A 22,111-nucleotide genomic window follows, 5' to 3' on the forward strand; every position below is an offset into this window, starting at 1 on the left:
TTTTTAGGCTGAACGCAGCTTCTCTCCGATCCATCAGGAGGCAGCAGAGAGCCTGTTTATTGTTCGGGACGGGACGGGATATATATGTGTGTGCGTGCGGACCGGGATCTGAGATTTTTTGGGTGGTGGCTGTTTGTTTAACTGGAAGCAGCGGCAGTAAATGCGCCGGAATGCAGGCTTCCAGCTAACTTTTCTCCGTCGAGTTTGAGCGAAATTCCTCATTTTCTGTCGACTTCCATCGACTCCGCTCTTGTTTTGCGTGTTGAATTGTGAGGGCGGGTTTCTCTGGCACAAGCAGCTTTTATTGATTCATTCACAGATACAGCTAGCGGGATAGCGTGCTAAACGAACACAGATGCAGGCCATAAAGTGTGTGGTCGTCGGGGACGGGTGAGTTTTACTTTCTTTTTTGGTACTTTATTGGTTGTAGAACAGAGTTGTACAGGTTTCGGTCGTTTCTTGAATCGCATTCAAGTGTTTTGAGATTGGATAACTTGTGGGCCTTTGATTTGGGAACTTTTGTGCGGTCTTTACATGTTTAAAAGGCGTCTCTTCACACACATACACTCGCATTGCTCTTTAAATCTAGGTTTTCTGCGTTTAGTTTTATTTTTAATTTTTGGCTGTGAAAACAATGAAATAAAACATTAAGTATATAAACATCCACATGTTTGCAAACTAAAATGTTTTATTTGTCTTAAATATTGGTAAATTAACCATTTACTGGTTGTTTTTACCTTACCCAGTGTTAAAGTTGTTTGATTAATAGGTTTGAATAATTTAACCACTATGATCTAAACATTTGAGTGTTTGTAGACTGAAACCTAAGCGGTTTTCCAGTGTTGGTAAACTAGCTCTTCCCTGAGTTACTTAGCCCTAACGTTACGTCATTTTTACAGAGAAGTTCTGCAGTGTCAGTGACTAATAACCAAACCCACTATTGTGATTCATATGAGTAACCGGCTTCTTATATTTAAAGAGTGTCATGTTATGATAATTATTTGCACATTGTCTTCTTAGTGCAGAAATGGTTTGTTTGATAAGTAAATATAAGATTGCATCATCGGATGTGTGTCTGGATTTATTCAATGAAGTGTTTATATATTTTAAATGGTTTTGTTTTGTTTTTTTTCTTCCAGGGCTGTGGGAAAAACATGCCTTCTGATCAGCTACACCACCAATGCTTTTCCTGGGGAATACATTCCCACTGTGTAAGCTGACCTCTCTCTTACCCTGAGATTCTTAAAGGAACAGTTCACACAAAAATTACTTTGTTTCTCATCCTCCTGTCATCCCATTACTTCTGTGAAACGCATATGTAGATTAGGCATGGGCCTGTATAAGATTCCTGACGGTATGATAACCTTGGATAAAAATATCACGGTATTGAGCTCATTTTAAATATCTGGGTAAAAACACAAAAACTTGATGTTATGATATTGTTTGAAAACAATATATTCAATTTTTTTAAAGATTTATGAAATTTTATAGCAGTAAACACATCAGGCTATATAATTCAATTGACTTATGCTGCCTTCATTAGTTTCAAAAACACAGATTTCTTTACAATTTTAAATTTTTGCTTTGTTTTTTAGGATGGCAGTATCTCCAGCAGAAAAAATATCCTAACTAGTTTAAGTAAAAAATCTTACACATACCTTAAGAACAGTATTACAGAAAATGTTGGCGGTTTTAAAACCTTGACTTATCTAAACCGCGGTACACCTTGAAAACCGTTATTGTCCCATGCCTAATGTAGATAATTAAAAAGCTTTAGTGTTTTTTTTTATTATTATTATTTATTTATTTATTTGGCTTAATTTACAAGATTGTAAAAAGCACAGAGTGCACTATAGATGGGGTACAATGGAAAGTTTACACTGAAGTTTAGTTTTACAGTAATGTCATGCAAACTGTCGCAGATCACATATGTGGGCTGCTCTGATCCAGATACATGATAGCAGCACAGAGCAGATCATATGTGCCAATTGGCTATTTTTTGAGAAGGGGTGTGGCTGCTTGAAAGGTGTCGCCATGTCTTCATGTTTCAGTTGTAGTTCCTGCAGCACAAAGCTACACATTCCAGGGCACCTTAGTGGAGCTTTAAGTAGCCAGTCATTAGATTTTCATAGATTATTTTACTATAGATCAAAGTTTGTAATGTTGTGATTCACTTTTTTTTTTTTTTTATTATTCATGGCCATAAAATCATTTAACAACTTTATTTATCCCTTTGGTAAAGTTAATCACAAATCCCTCTGAAACCAATTAACAAAAATGTTCAGGGTCTAACAAAAATCTTTAGCTTACTCCAGTGGTTCCCAACCTCTTTTTGCCTGAGACCCCCTTTTCCACCAGAAATATTGTAAGGCCCCCCTCAATTTAATGATATTATCGCTCTTATAGGTTTGCAGTAAGAATGACAAAAAATGTTGTTTTCAAACGAACGGTATGTTTATTACGATATCTAGATGTTAATAACGCTTATCGCAGTATTTGGGATGAGTCATCTGCAAATGTCTTTATTAATTTAGAGGGCCTCATGCATTCGTTAGCAAGAACTTGTGCAGATAATGCACTGTGGTTGGGTCAGGGACTCTTTGCTTCGAGAAAATGGAATAAAACCATCTTCAGGTAACTATCTTGGTACTTCCTGCATTTTGTGTTTGCAGTATTGCTGTTAGATGCTGAAGGCAAATCAATGACTCCATCTTTCTTGTGGAGGACGAATTACAAATTTGTCCATTTTTTTTTTTTTGGTCAGGGGATAATATGAACTAAGGCAACATGATCTTTCTCCTAATTGTCCACCGCTAAATTTTTTTTAAATGATGCGACCCCCCCTCCCCACACACACACACACACACACACAAACACCCACACACACACAGAGCATGCTGAGGCACCTTTGTGGACTGGGACCCCCACCCCCGTTGGGAACCGCTGGCCTACTCTGTTTGATAGTGAGCTTTAACACAATCACTTGACGTGCAATATAAACATTTGTGTGGTGGTTTCTTTTTTTTTAAAGATTTATTTTTGGCCTTTTTTTATTAGATAGGACAGTATTTAGACAGGAAACCAAGTTGGAGAGAGAGAGGGGGGGGTAGTGTGGGTAATTTAATTGATGACATTTATAATTCCTTCATTCATTTTCTTTTCAGCTTAGTCCCTTTATTAATCCAGGGTCGCCACAGCGGAATGAACTGCCAACTTATCCAGCACGTTTTTACGCAGCAGATGCCCTTCCAACTGCAATCCATCTCTGGGAAAACATTTATAATTCCTTAACTCAAATGTTCATCTGTAGCTAGCTGTTGATTTCTGGTCTTTGCAAAACTATTTCTCTAAGTGTGAGCTCTGTATACATTGTACTTGTGAACAAAAATAGGTTAGTTTAATTGTGTACTGTGTTGAAAATTACCTTTATGTGCACTGCATGCTAACTATAGCACACAAACTACTTGGAACAAAGTTTTCATTTGCGTGAACCGTCCCTTTAAAGTGGAACAAGAATGCTGAATTCCTCTTTCCAATTTTGGCTGTCTCATCCCCTCAAGACTAAAAAGCTGTGCATGAACACATGTACTTTCAGCACCTGCACAAATGAAAACTGGAACTAGCGCTCCACACATACAAACCATAAATAAAGCAGCGTTTACATGCCATTTCCACAGTACTTCACTCACCACAGAATGATTCCCTCGTGTAAATATATCTGATAATTCATATTATCTGCAAATATTTAAGAAATGAAATGGGGATTAAAGAAACAGCTTCTTTAATCCCTCTTGACCTGCGTTTTGTCGTTTCATCATGATTGAATCTGAACAACCAATCAGAGCACCCATTCATTAACCTCATTTATAATTGTGGTTTGGATTGAACCAGCTCTTTCTCATGAATAAATGCTCACTTTGTACAGGCAGCCAATCACCCATCTGACTTAATGTCTTATGAGGTTGCTTCAATTTCATTCTTATATTTTGAAAAGCAAAATTGGTCAAATGCAAAATATCCTGATCAAAATTTATGAATCATATTACTGGCTTCATTGTTTACTTCATAGAGGGAGAGAGAGAAATGTGATTTATGACCCTTTAGTTTCAACCCCTTTCGCTGTCTGGCTGATTTCATGCTAGTAGTAATTTCTCAAAAAAAAACAAAAAAAAAAACAACCTCTGCTAAACCGATTTCACTCATGGATATCAGCAAGCTGCATTTTATGCTGAGTTGTTTTATTAACTATTACCTTTCTTTTAGGTTTGATAATTATTCTGCAAATGTGATGGTCGATGGGAAACCAGTGAACCTGGGATTGTGGGATACAGCGGGACAAGAGGATTATGACAGGCTTCGACCGCTTTCCTACCCTCAGACGGTAACAGGCTAAAACTGATTTTACTTTTAATATATGATATAAATTAACAGTTTGCATAAATTAAGTTATTATTTTTATGCATTTCTTTTTGAATTATTGAACTTTCACAAGCATAAATTTAAAATCTTAATGGTCACAAGTGTAATTTGAGATTTCTGTACATTATGAAAGCCATTAAATCTGCATGCTCTCGCAAAAGCTAAAACAGTGAAATTCTTAATATTGCGTAATTATTTCCACATCATTTACATTCTTCTATTAGAACTACAGTTATTCACTGCCATTATTCAGCAACTTTAATATTCGTCAACTCATGTTCTGATATATTGTTGTTTAATTATGTATTAAGAGAGAAGCAGAAAAATGCTTATTGCAATTGATTGCTCAATTCTAAATGCGTATCACAATATATTTAAGCCAGAGGTATTTAATAAATAATAGGATTTTTATTGGAGGTTTCATCAGAGCTGCCTTAGGCTTCTTTACAGGTAGTAATTAACTGACTGAGTCATGAGAGCAGAGAGGTGATCAAAACTGGTTTGGTGGCACTGTTTTGGAAACGTGATAAACCGTCATGTTCAAGGCTGGATTGCTGGTAAGCTGCAGTGATTTCTTAAATTAATGGCAGCTCTGTTGTCTAAGGCTGCGGGTGTGAATGACTCAATTGTTTGTCATTGTCATTCAGGCACAAACCTCTCTGTGTTTCTGTGGCTCTATTTCACTCAGGGAAACAAGTGGAGTCAATTTACAGTTCATAAATGCAGCAGGCTAGCCAGTGCTGTGCTTTTACTGGATAGTTGAATAATTCTTGAGAAAAGCTGAACAAAAGGAGAGTTTTGTCTGATTGTATTTTTCATTTCTTGTAGGATGTGTTCCTGATCTGTTTCTCTCTTGTGAGTCCGGCCTCGTTTGAGAACGTCCGTGCAAAGGTAAGCAAATCTTGAATGTTTTATACTTTTTAATCAAAGTAGTCGACTTTCGAAATGATCACACTTAATGGAAAAGAGGAACCGGCTGTAAAAATAGTCTGTCTGGCATGAGCTATTGTGCAAATGTTGTCTTAGACTCAAAATAGCCTGTTGATGCTGCAATTAAGGAGATGGAAGGTCTTTTTAATCCTTTGCATATGCAAAATGTCTATCAAGGTCTTTCAAAGGGTGAACTTCTATTTGCCGTTAGTCACTGCTGGTACTAGTGGGTAGGTTGTGCTGCTTATCCACAGGTAAAACAGGGGTTTGCTTCAGAAATGTGTAGTGTGCATTTTATTTATTTGTTTATTTTTTGCATAGATTGGCTTTGCATTAAGCGGAACTCACGTTTTGTCTTCTCCAACAGTGGTATCCGGAGGTCAGACATCATTGCCCTAACACTCCAATAATTCTTGTCGGGACTAAGCTTGATTTGCGAGATGACAAGGACACCATCGAAAAGTTGAAGGAGAAGAAACTCACTCCCATCACCTACCCTCAAGGCCTTGCTATGGCCAAAGAAATAGGTCAGCACTTTCATTTAAATGCAGTTTTAAAAGTTTAGTTCTTGCTTTTCTACCTCTAATTTTAATTTGCCTGTCATTAGTATATACCATTTTCAGAAAACTTGACCAATAAACAGCGCATCAATAGATTTGCTCTTCAGTGTTTGGACTTTCATCAGTGGAATTTAAACCACACTGAACTAGCTAGTTTCAATTTACTAGAACTTCTATGATGAGCTGCTTTGACACAATCTACACTGTAAAAGCGCTATAGAATTAAACAGGAATTGAATAAACAACCAAAAACGCCTGCATGCATACATGCGGGTAAAATAAGTATTGAACACGTCATGATCTCCCTAATAAATTCATTACTAAAGAAGCTGTTGACAAAAACACAAATAATTTAAATATACAAATAAACAAGTTCAAAACATTGTAATAACAACAGAATGACACAAGGAGAAGGTTTTAATGAGGGGCTAGAAGTCTCAATGGTTCTGGTGGTCTCTTCTATAAACGTTGATCTTTAGCTCTTATTTTCTACTGGCGTTAACATTCTAGCAGCTTTATTCTCTTTTTCCAGAAAAAAAAATCAAGAGTTCCTGTGTTTGGGATCATTGTCTTGCTAAACATCCGCTCTGATTTCATTTTGGTCATCTGGTGATGTTAGGTGTTGGGACTGAAGCGGCGTATATTCATTTACACTAACAAGAGGCAGAGTGTCTACTGTCTGGGCTTTCCATGCCTTTTTACACCCCTCATTAGTTCAGTTTTTGAGATTTCAGTATCTGCTATGTTCTAAAATCTCAAGTAAATGTTACAATATAACTTGGCCAATATAACTTAGCCTGTTAAGTAGCAACATGACTTTTTGCTTTGCTTTGGAATAATTGTGTGTGTGAGATTTTTGTAAATTCTCTTGTGTATTGAGGGAAAAAAAGACAAGCTGTATGACACTAAAGTTGTATTTTAGGGGCCATTTATATACATGTGTACACAATTTTGTTTTTAGGACTGTAAATGCATACATTTGGAGATGAATTTCAAAGTGTTTCTTAACTGTTTCTCAGCATGTGGATTTACCTCCTATTCCAACCCAAAGCAGAGATGCACAGAGGGCAAATTACACATTCTATAATGTCACCTGACTGCACCAACTAAAGGCCTGGCATACATAATACTGCTTTTTTGGCCATTTTTGCAGATGTGTATAAATGCGTATCATATTACAAACATTGTGTAGATGTGAAACATTATCAAAAATCTACATGATGTAAATGTAGCAGTCAGTCAGATTGGATCTTAAAGGGTTAAATCACCCAAAAAAGACTCAAGTAGACTAGAACATATTTTGAAGAAACTGGTAACTAGTGACCTCCATGGTGGGTAGAACATATACTATGGAAGTCAAGGGTGTCCAGATTTCTTTAAAACCTATATAGTGTTTAACAGAAGAAACTCCAAGTGGAGGAGGTTAATGAGAATTTTTAGTTTGTGGTGAATTTTCTCTTTAATATCCAGTGTAAACCTTTTCCCCCATTAGTATGGAAATCACTGTGAATGTGTGAACTATTCCTTTAACTCTCTGAATCCACTTTAAAAATGTTTTTAATTTTCGCCACAGGAGCTGTGAAGTACCTGGAGTGCTCTGCCTTAACCCAACGCGGCCTTAAAACTGTGTTCGATGAAGCCATCCGTGCAGTGCTGTGTCCTCCACCGGTGAAGAGGAGGAGGAGAAGATGTCTCCTCCTGTGAACTGACTGCGCACACAGCACCAGCTGCAATCTGAGCTCACCTGAGAGGAGAACAATGGAAGCGGGGATGACGGGAAATGAAACAGTGTATGCATACAGATATTTCTCTCTTTCTCTCGGTCTCTCTTGAATTGTAATTCTAATTACGCCACTAACTAGCTGTTAAGATGCCGGAGTATTTACTTTGAGAGATGAAGAGCGGCATCCATAGTCATTTCCCAATGTACACTAAGAAATTCCTGCTGCCTTCTAATGACCTTCTTTCTTTTCCCCTTCATTTTGATGTTAGGAAACGACATACTCCTTTTCTCTTTCTCCATCTTTGAGCCCACCACGTGTTTTGTTTACAATCTGCGTTTTTGTAGAGAATGAAATATTGCCAAAAGTTAAACCTGCATCTCAGTTTGCTCACACTAACGCTCGTTTTTCTTGAACGCTTGGGAAGGGGGGTGGTTGTCAGAGACCGATTGCAGTAATACTGAAGGAACTATTTTATAAGAGGAAAGTTGAAGAAACACTTTTTGTTTTCCCCCACATGCTAGAGACTTTATTTTTCTTTGTGTATAAGAAGCAAACCTAGTTAAATACATATAACTGCTTTGTTTTGTCAAGAGTATAGCATATTTTCACTACTGTATCTGAATTTAAGACATCATGTCCTGTTTAAACTCTCTCTGTATTTTAGTCTGTCTATTGGATGAGTCTGGCAGCATCTTATCCACTTTTACAGTCCCAGTGTTGTATTTAGACTACAGAAACTGCTCTACTGTATACTTGAAAACAGTAATTGTTAGGGTCATCAGGTATTAAACCTCTGATTGATCTTCACACATGATCCAGTGGTTGTGATTAGCCACATGAACTGTTCAATTTTGACAGTTCGTTAACAACGACGATTTAAAAAGATTCATTTATTCATGCTTTTACTGTCTCCACTAAATCTACAATGTATTAACCTTTGTGTCTAAAATACAAAAATGGAAAAACACGGCTTTTGTCTTCTGGTTTTCAATGTATGCCCTAATTATTAGCTTCTCTACAACACTCGGGCTGTCTGAAACGTAGTACATGGTTTAAGTAATATTTTGTCATATGCTGTGTGAAGTACACCGTAGAAGAGAAGCATGTAATTTTGGATGCAGGCCATGTCATTCTTGTTGGTTCTATAGACGACAACCCAATAGTGTATTTCCATGTGCTTTTGGATGGCTTGAGAAAATAAGCCCAGTGACCAACAAAGTTTGTTTTTTTTAATCTTCACAGACAAATTAAAGTCTGAACAGAAGTTAAACCCAGGCTATACTTGAATTATTAACACACAGAAGCCTTCTATTGTCTGCAAGTTATGTCTAAAGTCCCAGAAAGTTTGGCTTGGAGTAGTTTGCAAGAGTAATAAACACAAAGCTGTGTTGAAGTGGACCACTTTCTCAGCTCAGTGTGATGCCATTTACCCCCAGTTTCAGAGACTAAGGCCCAATTTCAATTTTAGCCCTTCCCCTTATCCCTACACCTTGTTTTGCCCATTTCCATGAAGGTGTAGGGTTAAAGGGAAGGGGTAGATAGCCCTTCGAATGAAGATTTTTCAGGACCACACTTAACCAAGGGATAAGATTTCCCAGAATTCACCAGCCACAGTGGCAGGATAGCTGCAGCTGGAGGTATTTTTATTTTTTTATTTTGTCATTATTATGAACTTCTACAACAAACTATCACGTTTTAATACATTCATAACCGCGTTCGTGTTTTACAGTCATACCTTTAAAAAAAAATGCTAAAACAAAAACCACTGAATTTTGCTATCTATAATCCCTAATCATAACTCCTGTATAGTAGTCCCACAACATTCTGACACTCTGACACTCTAATACTCTGTCAGAAAAGTCTAGTGGCTTGAAATGAGCTTTTTACAGTGTCTGCTATAATGTTAGTGTTGTTTTCATGTGTTTACATAGATGAATATGGCCACTGTGTAAATGCACAGTAGTTACGATCTTATTGCCACATTATATTATGATAACATAATACATGCCTATGATATATTTCCTGAAGATAAATACCAAAAAATAACCCAACTGGAATAACTACAGCAGTCATGATCGTCTGATCTCATATGCTGCAAGAGATTGCGATGACATATGATGATGTGAAGTGCTGTTCCATTTCTTAGGGGTAAATTTTGAAGCCCTTCCCCTTCCCACTTTGTAGGGGTACAAAAATAGAATTGGGATTGGGCCTAAATCACATCTTTGTGCTAAACTCCGCTTTTTAGCACTTGCTCTGTCCTGAAGTCAGGTTAAATACCTAAAATAAACTCACTTTGTTGCCCTACAGAAATGCATCATTTATTTTATGTTACCGATTAAAACTTGATTACGCATTAATCTCTTTAAAAGTGTATAACAGTAAGTGCAGTTTATGCTCTCATAATCATTGACTGGGTTAAAGGCTCCACCATTACAATGGAAAGTTGTACGATCAGAGGAAGTTGTGACTTTGGTTCTTCAGTGTTCGCTCTTCAACTTCTCCAACACTAGTTTGGCTGAGACAGCGTCTTGGATCCCCATTCCTGCAGTTAAAAATACAAAATGTCCAGCTAATCAAAACAAAGAGCTCTGTTTCCTCTGACATAGGACAGATTTATAAAGTGCAGCTTAGATGATGATCCTAAATGTGAGTGTATGATAATTTGCACTGTCCCTGAAAACAATTTACACAATGTCCATGCATACATGAACCTCACAATATTATTATTATTATTTTTTTTCATCCACTAACAAGCATTGAGCAGTACTGATGCCACTTTTACAAACCTGCTCTCACAATGTGCTTTATCAACATGAATCTAGACCAGGGGTGTCCAAACTTTTTCATATGAAGGGCCAAAAACCAAATATCATCATGAGCCGTGGGCTGAAGGTAAATATGCCAAACTATATTACATTAAAGTTTCCATTTCCTAATATTTCAAAACAAATAAAAAACATTACTGTAAATCATATTAGCTAATTCACTATAACTCTTTAAATTATAACATAAAAAAACAATCACATTTATAACACAGTGGAGTTAACTGCTGAATACTCTAGTCAAGCAGAATCTGCATTGTCGGGTAACGGTATGTACATTGAAACAAAATCTGATTAATTTACTCCCTTTAATTGAAACTTTTCATTTTGGTTATCTTTTACCAATAAAACAAACAAAGGGTTCCATTTAATTTGAATTGACAAACTCTAAACCTTCCCCATCATTCTTGCTCATTTCTCGGAGGGATGGTGGGCCAAATCAAAGGTTACCACGGGCCAACTTTGGCCATCACTGCTCTACAACAAACAGTTCAGATCCCCTCCAAAACTCACACAGACCAAAACAACAGTTCATATACCGCTCAAAATCAGCTTGTTTCAATAATCCACTGATGACCATTGTTATTCAGAAAACAGATTGCATCCATAACCCACTGACCTAAAAGAAAAACTTAAAAATGGAGCATTATAGAAATCAGCACCTTCTGAAAAAATGTTCATCAGTTTGACATCAATGACTACATCAGTATGTGATTTTACAATTACCATTTCACTGTCTTGAATATGCTAATTGCAGATTAGAGAGGCAGGCTTTGGATTGTACAATCCATTTCACAATTAAAAAAGAATTGTAATGGCACTAATGCAGGAATCCTAGACTTTCAGCTAAAAGTGCAATCAGTTTGGAATGATTGTCATTTTCTAGTTAGATTTTTCTCTTTAAAAATAAATATGGTAAAAAAATGCATGCAATTTACAGCCAGTTTCGAAACTGTTAACAATTTATGTATTTTATAAATGCAAAATATATCTATTTTTAGCGCTTGTAGAGTATGAATGAAAAAAGTGTTTATTGCATGCATTTTTTTGTGGCTAGTACTGCACAATGCTTATTAACGGTTGAAAAAAATTGCAATCCAAGCTCATTTGAATTAATTTTAAAGCATGGCCCCATGAGACAGTTGTGTTCAAGAAAAATAACCAACATTTTCATACACAAAAATTCAGTTGTCTTAAATTTCAGATGTTCAATATTCAAGTTATGAAATTCAAATTAAGAAATTCAAAACATTTTTTAACGACGTATAAAAAATCAGATATATTAAATTACAATCATCAATAATTCAAATTCAGATTGTTTTGGCATATTATTAGCTCCATACCTTTTAGCCAAAGACGTCTGCAGTTGGCATTAAGAGCAGTGTGGTGTACGGTAAAAGTTTTCTATTTCTGGACTTCAAATTTGGCATTCTACCGCACTACACGGCATGTTTGCTATTGCAACCGGGAACCCGTGTGATGTAGGCTGGTAATTCCTCTATATCATTTTGATCACTTTGTTTACTATTTGAGAGCAGTGCTTGATTTTGAACACAGGTAAAACATTTTGAGGCAAAAAGTTTCGTTTTGTTACAGTTTTTCTCAGTGGCTTTGGTGCATTTCTCACAACACTATTTACATTTGCACAACAGTTCATGCATTTTTCAAAACAATAATACAAACTGCAAAACCTAGTTGATAACCTGCAAAAGCATGTCACTTGCTCAAAATGGAGAGCTCATTCCTCAAAAACAAGTATTGATGTCAATGAAAGTGTCAGTGTCATCAAGATGAAAAATCCTGACATCATTGTTTATGAACAAGATAGTCAAATGGCTTCATCATGTTTTCATTATGACAGTTTACTCTGTACATTTTTTTTCGATGCAAAGTCAGATTTTTGAGACTGAAAATGCTCAAAACAGCACTAGATACTATTTGCAGAGCCATTTGAAAACTACAGTAAAGTTACACGACACTGCATTTACTGAGGTATCTGTAGATTTTTAGCCCATCATTAATTTTGTTTATTTACTTTTGTAAATGTGTGTAAATCTATAATTATTCAGTTTTTTTATTGATTACAGTAATATTATTGACTAATATGAAAATGTTCATCTGATTTATGTACAATGCAGTTTGTACAGTAATATTTTCTGTCTTTCAGTATATATATTATATGAGAGATTTGCTTTGTTTACCAAATAAAGTGAATCTAATTGGATTTGCATTTTAAACATTAAGTAAAAGTTAAAAAGATATTATTTTTTATTTCACATATTAAGGTTTTTAGTTATGATACTCACAAATTAATGCTGCAGAAATCCACAGATTTTTACCAAAATTCTCAGCAGAAATAGCAAAAAAATGTACATGTTTACTGCATTTGCTCTTTGCAATTCTAATGTATTCACAGCATTGTGCAAAAGAATAAACACCCTTATTTACAACACACATAATGTTCCTTTGTGTAGAGCTGTGCACAACATTGCAGTACATATTGAAACTGAACCTACAACATACACACTGTAGGTCTGTAAATCATTCATCAAATTGTTTAATTAGAAGACATCAAGAAAAAAAAGATTTAAAAAGTTTTATAAAATTTGCTTGACAGATTTTGACAACTAGCTCAACATTTCTGTATGTAATGACTCAAGTGATGAAATGAGGACTGTTAGTTTTATATGGAATGACTGTTCAGCATTCACAAGTTTAGTTAACTTTGACTGACATGACATGAGCAAATGATAATGTTATAAAACAGCAGAGAGTTGTATGATAACAAGTGATGCATGTCCAAAAGCACGTGCAATTTGTTGGAAGGAATGAGAAACTGCTATTATGATGTGCACAAATGAATAATTGTTTTGAGAAATTTACTAACTGTTGTGCAAATGTAAATAGTGTTGTGAGAAATGCACTAAAGCGACTGAGGAAAAGCTGTAATAGTGCTTAAAGATGAGGTTTTGTGTTTAATAGTGTCAGAAAAATGGAGCAAGAGTTCAGAAATTGTGTTTTAGCAATCGGGAAAAACTGTCAAATGAGTTAACAACACAATTCTTACGTTATTTGGGACAACTTAACTGTTTTGTTCAATCCACTTCAATTTGTGAATACGATTAACTTAATCTATTTGCTTTGGAACCACATGAAGGAATTGTCAGCATTTTTTACAGCGTATGATCAAACTCCCACATCCCCCAAATTTAGATCAGAAGAGGCCACAGATGATCGGGAGGCGTTTAAGCAGGCATAATAAAAGTTATAAATAGAAAGTTTCCTTTTTGTCTCTTGAGATGGCTGAAATCTAAACATCAAGATGCTTTTTAACAACATTCCACTACTATGACATTCTATCAGTGGTGAGAATGCTCCAGTACATCTTGTTCCAGAGTTTTGGATCGCAGCTGTGGAAAAACAAGTTACCCAGTGACTTGAATACTGTAGTCTTCTCACGCTGAGCAGGAAAGGATCCATTTATAACCTCTCCAAGCTCTGCGAAAATGTGTGCCTGGAGAAATAATGTGTTAAATATTCAAGATGCATGACTGAGCTTAAGTCGTATATATTTTACTGTTCAGGAAGTGATGCGTACTCCAGACAGAATGATGTCTCCTGACTCTGCGGTCGCCCCCTCTCTGCTGTCCACATAGACCACCGCTGCTCTCATCAACACGTCATCTAGTTCCCTCCAGTCTGGCCGACACGCGCCGACCGCTGACAAAAAAACACAAAAATACACTAACAACTGCTTATTTGTAAACTGTTTGCTTTGTAAAGTTGAACTAATTTTATTTGCTTTTGGAACCACTAAATGACATTTTAAATAGCAAAATAATGTATGTTTTGAATTTAACTCATAATTTGGTTATGACAATGTGCTTAAACATTAGAAGGTTAAAGCATTTTATAAAGAAATAAATAAATGAATTGTTTACAATATGATCTTTAACACTGACAAATCAGCATGACAGCACAGAAAATAAGATCAGTATCAATTGACATTTTTTGAGTAATAATAGACAAAATCAAAAGAATTCAAAGTTATGTGGCATCTACAATAGATTCATGTATTATAGTTTTGAGTTTGTCTAAACTAATTTTGTGTTATTAAAATTTCTGTTGTTAATCACAAAAGAAACATTTACTTATAATAGAGGAGAGTTTATAAAAAAGACACACATCTACATGGCGTTACTGTAGTGTTTGACATAAACCAGCACTATTTGTAGAATACCAATGAAACTAATTGCATTAGAGAAATCAATGCCTCTAATAGCATTAGATTATTTATCTTTTATGTACTACTAACTTTTAATATTATGATTATTCTCTGTATATTCTGAGTAGTTTTCGAAAAATTACAAAATAGCAGACATTTTACAATATTGTTATACATTTTTATATGCAGAAAAATGGAAAGTAAACAGGGATCCAAAATTACTATATATATGTATGTATGTATGTATGTATGTATGTATGTATATGTATATATATATATATATATATATATATATATATATATATATATATATATATATATATATATATATATATATATAAAGTCAGAATTATTAGCCCCCTTTGATTATTTTTTCTTTTTTAAATATTTCCCAAATGATGTTTAACAGAGCAAGGAAATTTTCACAGTATGTCTGATAATATTTTTTCTTCTGGAGAAAGCCTTTTTTTTATTTCAGCTAAAATAAAAGCAGTTAATTTTTTTAAAAACAATTTTAAGGTCAAAATTATTAGCCCCTTTAAGCTATATAGTTTTTAATAGTCTACAAAACAAACCATCGTCTACAGTAACTTGCCTAATTAAACTAGCCTGCCTAGTTAACCTAATTAAGTCTTTAAATGTCACTTTAAGCTGTATAAAAGTGTCTTGAAAAATATCTAGTCAAATATTATTTACTGTCATCATGACAAAGATAAAATAATTCAGTTATTAGAAATGAGTTAATAAAACTATCATGTTTAGAAATGTGTTGAATAAAAAATCTTGATATTCTATATTGAAACATCTTATATTTTTGCATTTAGAAGGAAAAAGCGTCATTATAGATGTGACATCTCTCAGTTATGGATTTGACGGATGTGAAATTGCCACTTGAGTGACTTTTGTAAGCCAAATATAATTGTTTTAAAAACACTTACAGACATTTTTGAGTATTTTTAAAGCACTCTAAAGTACAAGCCTACACAAAAAACATAGAAACGGGTTCACTATTTTGGCGAAAACAAATATTTTTTTCATGGCAAGGTTGACATTTGCATGGAATTGCTCATATATATATATATATATATATATATATATATATATATATATATATATATATATATATATATATATATATATATATATATATATATAGCTAAAAAATAAAAGCTTGTGCCAACTGAAACTGAAAGTCACATGAGCCTTCACACAGTAGAGAAATAATGTAAAATTGAGCTATGAACCAGTATGCAGGGAGTGTACATTTCCATTTAAAAGAGTCTTACAAATAAGTTTTTGGAACAACCCTTCAGAGTGTCTAATTCTTTCCAGTTTTATGAAGTGAAAAACATCATTAATCTACCAGGAGTGAGTAGGTAGGACTTCCAAAGCAGTAGAATACAGCGTCTGACTTTGAGAGACACAACAGCTACAAAATCTTACTTGTATCTTGAACAGTCATTTGTCAAAACTTGAGGTGAACCATTTATCCGTTCAAGATGATCTACAGAAAATGGCTTGTCTTAGTAATCTTTAATCAAAATTGGACATTTTTGCTCTGGATTGCCATTTCTTTCTGATGGCAGAACTGAAGTCGGCAGGAACTTCAGTTCAAGTAGATTTAAAAAATCATACTTATCATCAATACCAGTATAATTTGACAGCCCCTAGTCATAACACAACTACTTGAGCATCAATAACTCACCAAAAGATCTCAGGCCTGAGGGCCAACTGACCTGCTATGTGGGCACCTGGTTTGACCCACTCTCCAAAGAGTAAGGGTTGACTTGCACCTGTGGCTGTGACAATTACATCAGCCCCCATCACAGCCTCCTTCACTGAAGAACAAACTCTAACAGGGCCTTGGAGATCATTAACAAACTGTTGAGCCATTTCTCTCCTTCTACTCCAAATGCGGACCTGAGGCCATCATTGGAAGAAACAAAATGAACAATGTTCAATGACTTTGACATACAGTGTCCAATTACACAATAACAGAGCAACCTGCACATTTTCACTACTTAATAAGTCACTACTTAATAAATGTCATCCTAACAAGAGTCTTTTTAAGCCTATTTCATCAGTTCCAAATATTCTGAAGCACAGTCTAAAATGCTTATATGAGATATTTAATTGAGAATATTGATCAAAATGTCTTTCGTGGTTTTCATGGTTGTGCCATGGTTTTGTAGTGATTCTGCAGCAGGAGTTGAGCCTCTTTTACAACTACATGGCAAAGTCAAAATGAATGCAAGTGTTTATGAAGCTCTTATGGCACCACGTGGTTCTTTCATTGCATTAATTACCCAATCAACTATCAATTCTGGGTAAAGGAGTTCCTTGTAGCTGAAAACACTGAAAAAAGTTCAGAGTCCTGAACTAAACCTTATTGAGAATCTCTGGAAAATCCTTGTCAACAAAGTTATAGCTAGGAGACTAGTGATGTCCTGTAAGAGAATAGTGATGTCATAGTTGTCAGTGATGTTATAGTTTTCTGGGGAGTCAAACAGTATTTAGGTACTGAAATCGAATAATCAAATATAAAAGAACACTACATAGTCTTCATTGTACAACCACAAATCAGAAAGACTTGGGACAGTATGGAAAACGCCAATAAAATAAAGATAGTGATTTCTAAATTTACTTCTAATATATAAAATACATTTATTTCTAATATACCTTATTGCAGACAATACAACAAACAATATTTAAAGTGTTCCTCTATTGTTTTCTTATGTTTCAAAATAAAAACTTCCAATTCCAATTTTGGTTCTTGCAACACATTTCAAATAAGTCTGAACAGTAAAGCATTTACCACTTTGTAATATTGCTATTCCTTTTCACAACACTTAAAAAACGTTTAGGGACTGAGGACACCAAGTGATGAAGTGTTTCAGGTGTAATTTTATCCCATTCTTCCTGTAAACAAGTCTTAAAGTGGGCAACACTACAAAGTCTGTTGTCGCTAGTTGCATTTTAAAATGTGCCACAAATTTTCTTTTGGAGATAGGTCGGGACTGCAGACAGGCCAGCTGAGTACATGTATCCGCTTCCTTTGCAGCCAGGACTTTGTAATGTGTGCAGAATGTGGTCTTGCATTGTCTTGTTGAAACAACCTCATATCATGACAGACCCTGGCTTTTGGACTTGTTGCACGTAACAGTCTGGATGATTCTTTTCTTCTTTGGTCCACAGCACACGGTGTCCATTTCTCCTATGAAATACCTGAAATACTGATTCATCTGACCATGGTACACATTTTCACTGTGTAATGGTCCATCCCAGATGCCCAGAAAAGCCCAGAGAAGTTGACATTGCTTCTGACCATGTTAACATAGGATTTCCTTTTGGCATAGTACAGTTTTCACAGGCATTTTTGGATGTAACTACGTATTGTGACAAAGTAGTCCTGAGCCCATGTGGTGATATCGTTTATGGATGAATGAGGATTCTTGATGCAGTGCCACCTGAGGGATCAGAGACCACGGTAGTTCAGCTTAGGCTTGCACCCTTGTCCTTTACTCATTGAAATTCCTCTTGATTCCTTGAATCTTTCATTTATGTTACGCACTGTTGAAGGTGAAATATCCAAATGTCCTCCTATCTTTCTTTGCAGAACATTGTTTTTACACATTTCAATCATTTACTCACATAGTTGTTGGCAAACTGGTGATCCTCTGCCCATCTTTGCTCCTAAAGCACCAGACCTTGGATATTGGATGCAGCTTTTGTTTCAAATCATAATTACAATCATCTGTTGACATCACCTGTTTCAAATCACATCATTATTTAACCAATTTACCAGATTACTAGCTCTAAACTGCTCCTGTCTCAACTTGTTTGGAATGTGTTGCAGGTCTTAATGACAGGAAAGGATGTAGATTTACAAATTAAATAACAAAGTAAAAGTCACTACTTTCTTTTTTTATGTACGTTTTCCATACTCTCCATACTTTTTCGGAGATGGGGTTGTATGAATAATTCAATGAAACAAATCTTTATTAAAGTTACAAACAGTACAATTTCTTCTGCCTGAATACTTTAAATACTTTGTTGTGTTTTAATGTTCCCACAGTCACAGGTCTGAAAAACATGCAAATAATAAATTTTTCGCTCCATTATGGTTAAACTGTGGCTCCTGGACAACATATAAACTCAACTTTGCACATCCTGTGATGTGACTATTGTGGATGCACACATTGCGATATTGATGCTGAAATGCATATATTGTGTAGCCCTAATTCTTAGTGCTGCTCTCTTATTTTATGATCATTGTGTTTTCCACAACATTTAGACCCTCCGTTATTAAAAACACTGTTCTTTCAGCACAGTATATAGTTACAATTAAAAATTATTCAAAACTGTAATCCTTATATTCAGACTAGTTACCTCTTTGAATTTGAAGACTTTTGTAAAGACATCATAGTGGCTTCTAGCCTGTTGTCCTGAACCAAGGATGCACAGCACCTCAGAAAGAGCTGGCATTAACATCTGGAGAGAGAGTAACATATTCAGAAGTGGCTTTATTTTTCACATCATTACAAATCTGTGATCTATTTCAGAAGAACCTACTTTAGCTGATATGGCTGACATTGCTGCGGTTCGTTTGGCTGTGATGGCTTCCCCATCCATGATCTGCCATTAGACACTTTTAAGGACTTTAAAGACTTAAAAGCATTTATAGAGTTGAATTATACAATGAATAATGCAATCTACAATGATGAGCAAGATGTTTAAAAACCAAAGGGTAGTATGGCAGAATGGTCTAGGGCCAAGCATGTGGATTTTATTGACCAACCAAAAATCATTTAGTGCTTACATGTTTTGTGGTGTCAAGCATGTTGTTTTTTAGTATATAACAATAACACCTTAATATTTTCTAACAAATTTATAGTTACATTAATTTATGGTTCATTGATATGTGATATAACTTTTTCAAAAGCTTTTGTGGCAAAAATCATGTGTGGATCCAGTTGCAAAACACACACAGGTAAAAATCCATGATGGCTACACACACACAGACACACATTTTGTGTGTATTTTTACAGACAGCAAAGAAAATAAATATTAATCTGTTAAGCAGTATCAACCCTTTCTCTCTAAACTGAAACATATTAAATACATTTTTCTTTACTTCAGTAAAATTACAGATGTGCTATGTAGTCGCATGATTTCTTTTTAATAATTGCTGCACTGCATCGATTCAACCAGCTTCTGCTATATAGAAACAGACATTTCAGGCCAGGTTAAAAAAGCTACATCCCTCAGCTCCTATGAATTTTTCGGTTTTGCTTTAGAAACTACATTTTTATGTCCCTATACAATTTCAATTGGGTTGAGAGGTCAGGGGATTGAGCTGGCCACTCCATTACCTCAATCCTTTTTTACTGAAACCATGTTGTTGCTTATGTTTTTGAGGTTGCTGCCTGTTGAGGCAGGATCATTTCCATATAATGGAACATAATCTCTTCAAATACTCTGGTGTATTCAAACTGATACTTGGTAAAGGATAAATAAGCCAAAAATAGCAAATTTTTAGCAATTCTGCACATTCCCTTTTCTCAACAATGGTGCTTTAAGGAGGCTTCTTGCTGACAGCTAAGCTTCAATCAAACCTCTACTGGCTTTGATCTATAATCACTGTTATTTTAGATATTCAATCTGTCTGCAGGTGATGATTAGTGGAACCTTAGCCAATCTGAAAATACTTTGACTCGTCATAACTGTAGTTTCTTATCTTTTGCATGTTTCAGGTTTTTAACAATGTTTGGAATTAATTTACTAGGTGTGTTAATGTTTAGTAAAATCTTAACATTTCTATTCAGTAACTCTGAGAATATCGCTTTCAGCTTTCTAATATAAATCCCGTTTTAAAAATAATAGTAATTTCAAAAAATGATACATGGTCAGAAAACTAATTAAAAATGAAAATTAGGCGTCATGCAACAAAAAAAATCTCTGAATGGCATTTTTATTTCAAATTTGGATCAAATCTCATCCACAGTTAACAGAATAAAATACAAATTAGATCATATTTAAATGCATAACTATGAATCATAAATGCAGAGAAAATGAAAACTGTCAAGTGATCTCTAAATATAATTTTATCTGCATGTGCAGTCTTAGAACAAATAGCTTTATTTTCTTTGCTGGCAATGTCATGGATATTTTATTTATTTATTTATTTTTGTCGTTGCAATTAGACCCACTCACAATTTCTGACAATTTATCAAAATCAGATTTGTTCCCTATTTTATCCTGCGTCCCGGGTTAAGTGTTTTCCCTCTTTGATTATTAAACTCAAATCTCTGTTTTCATTTGTTATAAACAATCATTTTCATTTATATCATTTGTCCAAAATAAAATGTGATAAAGTGAGGCAGACAGATGTGGTTTAAGTGTCTCACCGCTGTGATGTGTCCTCGCTCGGGGTGAAAAAGTAAGACGGTGGCTTGAGTTGAAGGTAAACTGGAGCCCTCTGCACGCTGGTAGAAAGTTACCATCTTAGTGCATAGAATACCATCAGCGGCCATATATGAAGGCATCACACCCAAAAACCTGACGATGGATGCAACAAATGTTTACTTATACAGAACTATTTAAATAAACCATAGCATTATTTTGAAATAAGGATTTCGCATACCCATTGTATGGCTGTATAGGGACCACAGATCTCACAGGCTGGATTATTTCTGAACTGTCCCTTTTAGAAAACTTTCCCATGACAGACTCAAGTCTGGGGATTAGTTCATCGTAACTGAGCAAACGTTCGACCTCGCATTTGTTTAATAAAACGAAAGAGTCACTCATGGTTGTTTCACCTGTAGATTTTTCTCTCAAAAAATCCTCCCGAGTTTGTTGTGGAATTTGCTCCTCCACAGTCACGTGGTTCACTCGAGTGCAACGCGCATTCTTCTTCAAAATAAAACCTTACCTATTTTAACATTGCAAACGGTTTCTGGAAGGTTCTGGCAAAATGTATTTTTAAAATGACAAAACTTTATTATTTTACATTATAAGCTATAACGTTTTATTATGAAAACAAATCCAACAAAAGCTTTAAATATATTGTTAATCTCTTTCATTTATTGGCAAATTATCACATTAACAAACAGAAATTAGCAAAGTCATCTCCCACATTAACAATTTTTGTATTTTTTTTTCATTCATTTTCTTTTCGGCTTAGTCCCTTTAATAAGCTAGGGTTGCCACAGCGGAATGAACCGCCAACTTATCCAGCATGTTTTTCACGCAGCAGATGCCCTTCTAGCTGCAACCCATCTTTGGGAAACATCCATACACACTCATACACTATGAACAATTTAGCCTACTCAATTTACCTGTACCGCATGTCTTTGGACTGAGGGGGAAACCGGAGCACCCAGAAGAAACCCACGGGAACGCAGGGAGAACATACAAACTCCACAC

The 22,111-nt window shown here is 35.2% G+C and overlaps 2 protein-coding genes across 2 annotated transcripts; one reads left to right on the plus strand and one right to left on the minus strand.

Annotated features, from left to right (window-relative positions):
• The first annotated feature begins 84 nt into the window (after positions 1–84).
• rac1a (Rac family small GTPase 1a) lies at positions 85–8,600 on the plus strand. The gene is made up of 6 exons (XM_056468872.1): positions 85–390; positions 1,140–1,211; positions 4,264–4,381; positions 5,248–5,310; positions 5,717–5,876; positions 7,483–8,600. Exons 1-6 carry the CDS (start codon positions 356–358, stop codon positions 7,611–7,613), a joined length of 579 nt encoding a protein of 192 aa, XP_056324847.1. The 5' UTR covers positions 85–355; the 3' UTR covers positions 7,614–8,600.
• A 272-nt stretch (positions 8,601–8,872) lies between these two features.
• crym (crystallin, mu) lies at positions 8,873–21,562 on the minus strand. Its single transcript, XM_056468871.1, has 8 exons — positions 21,327–21,562; positions 21,091–21,241; positions 19,256–19,318; positions 19,073–19,174; positions 16,420–16,603; positions 14,057–14,178; positions 13,888–13,972; positions 8,873–10,178 (listed from the first exon to the last, which is right to left on the minus strand). The coding sequence occupies exons 1-8, from the start codon at positions 21,491–21,493 to the stop codon at positions 10,114–10,116; spliced, it is 939 nt and encodes a 312-aa protein (XP_056324846.1). The 5' UTR covers positions 21,494–21,562; the 3' UTR covers positions 8,873–10,113.
• Positions 21,563–22,111: the final 549 nt, after the last annotated feature.

This window comes from Danio aesculapii, chromosome 12 (genome assembly GCF_903798145.1).
Source record: "Danio aesculapii chromosome 12, fDanAes4.1, whole genome shotgun sequence".
NCBI classification, from domain to species: domain Eukaryota; kingdom Metazoa; phylum Chordata; class Actinopteri; order Cypriniformes; family Danionidae; genus Danio; species Danio aesculapii.

Bases quoted from the DNA above. Each gene is read 5' to 3' on its own strand.
- rac1a (XM_056468872.1), top strand. From the start codon at position 356: ATGCAGGCCATAAAGTGTGTGGTCGTCGGGGACGG. The intron at 391-1,139 runs GTGAGTTTTACT...TTTTTCTTCCAG, and splicing joins TGTGTGGTCGTCGGGGACGG to GGCTGTGGGAAAAACATGCC. The intron at 1,212-4,263 runs GTAAGCTGACCT...CCTTTCTTTTAG, and splicing joins GGGGAATACATTCCCACTGT to GTTTGATAATTATTCTGCAA.
- crym (XM_056468871.1), bottom strand. From the start codon at position 21,493: ATGAGTGACTCTTTCGTTTTATTAAACAAATGCGAGGTCGAACGTTTG. The intron at 13,973-14,056 runs GTACGCATCACT...TTATTTCTCCAG, and splicing joins GAGACATCATTCTGTCTGGA to GCACACATTTTCGCAGAGCT. The intron at 10,179-13,887 runs GTAACTTGTTTT...TTTTAACTGCAG, and splicing joins TACAGTATTCAAGTCACTGG to GAATGGGGATCCAAGACGCT.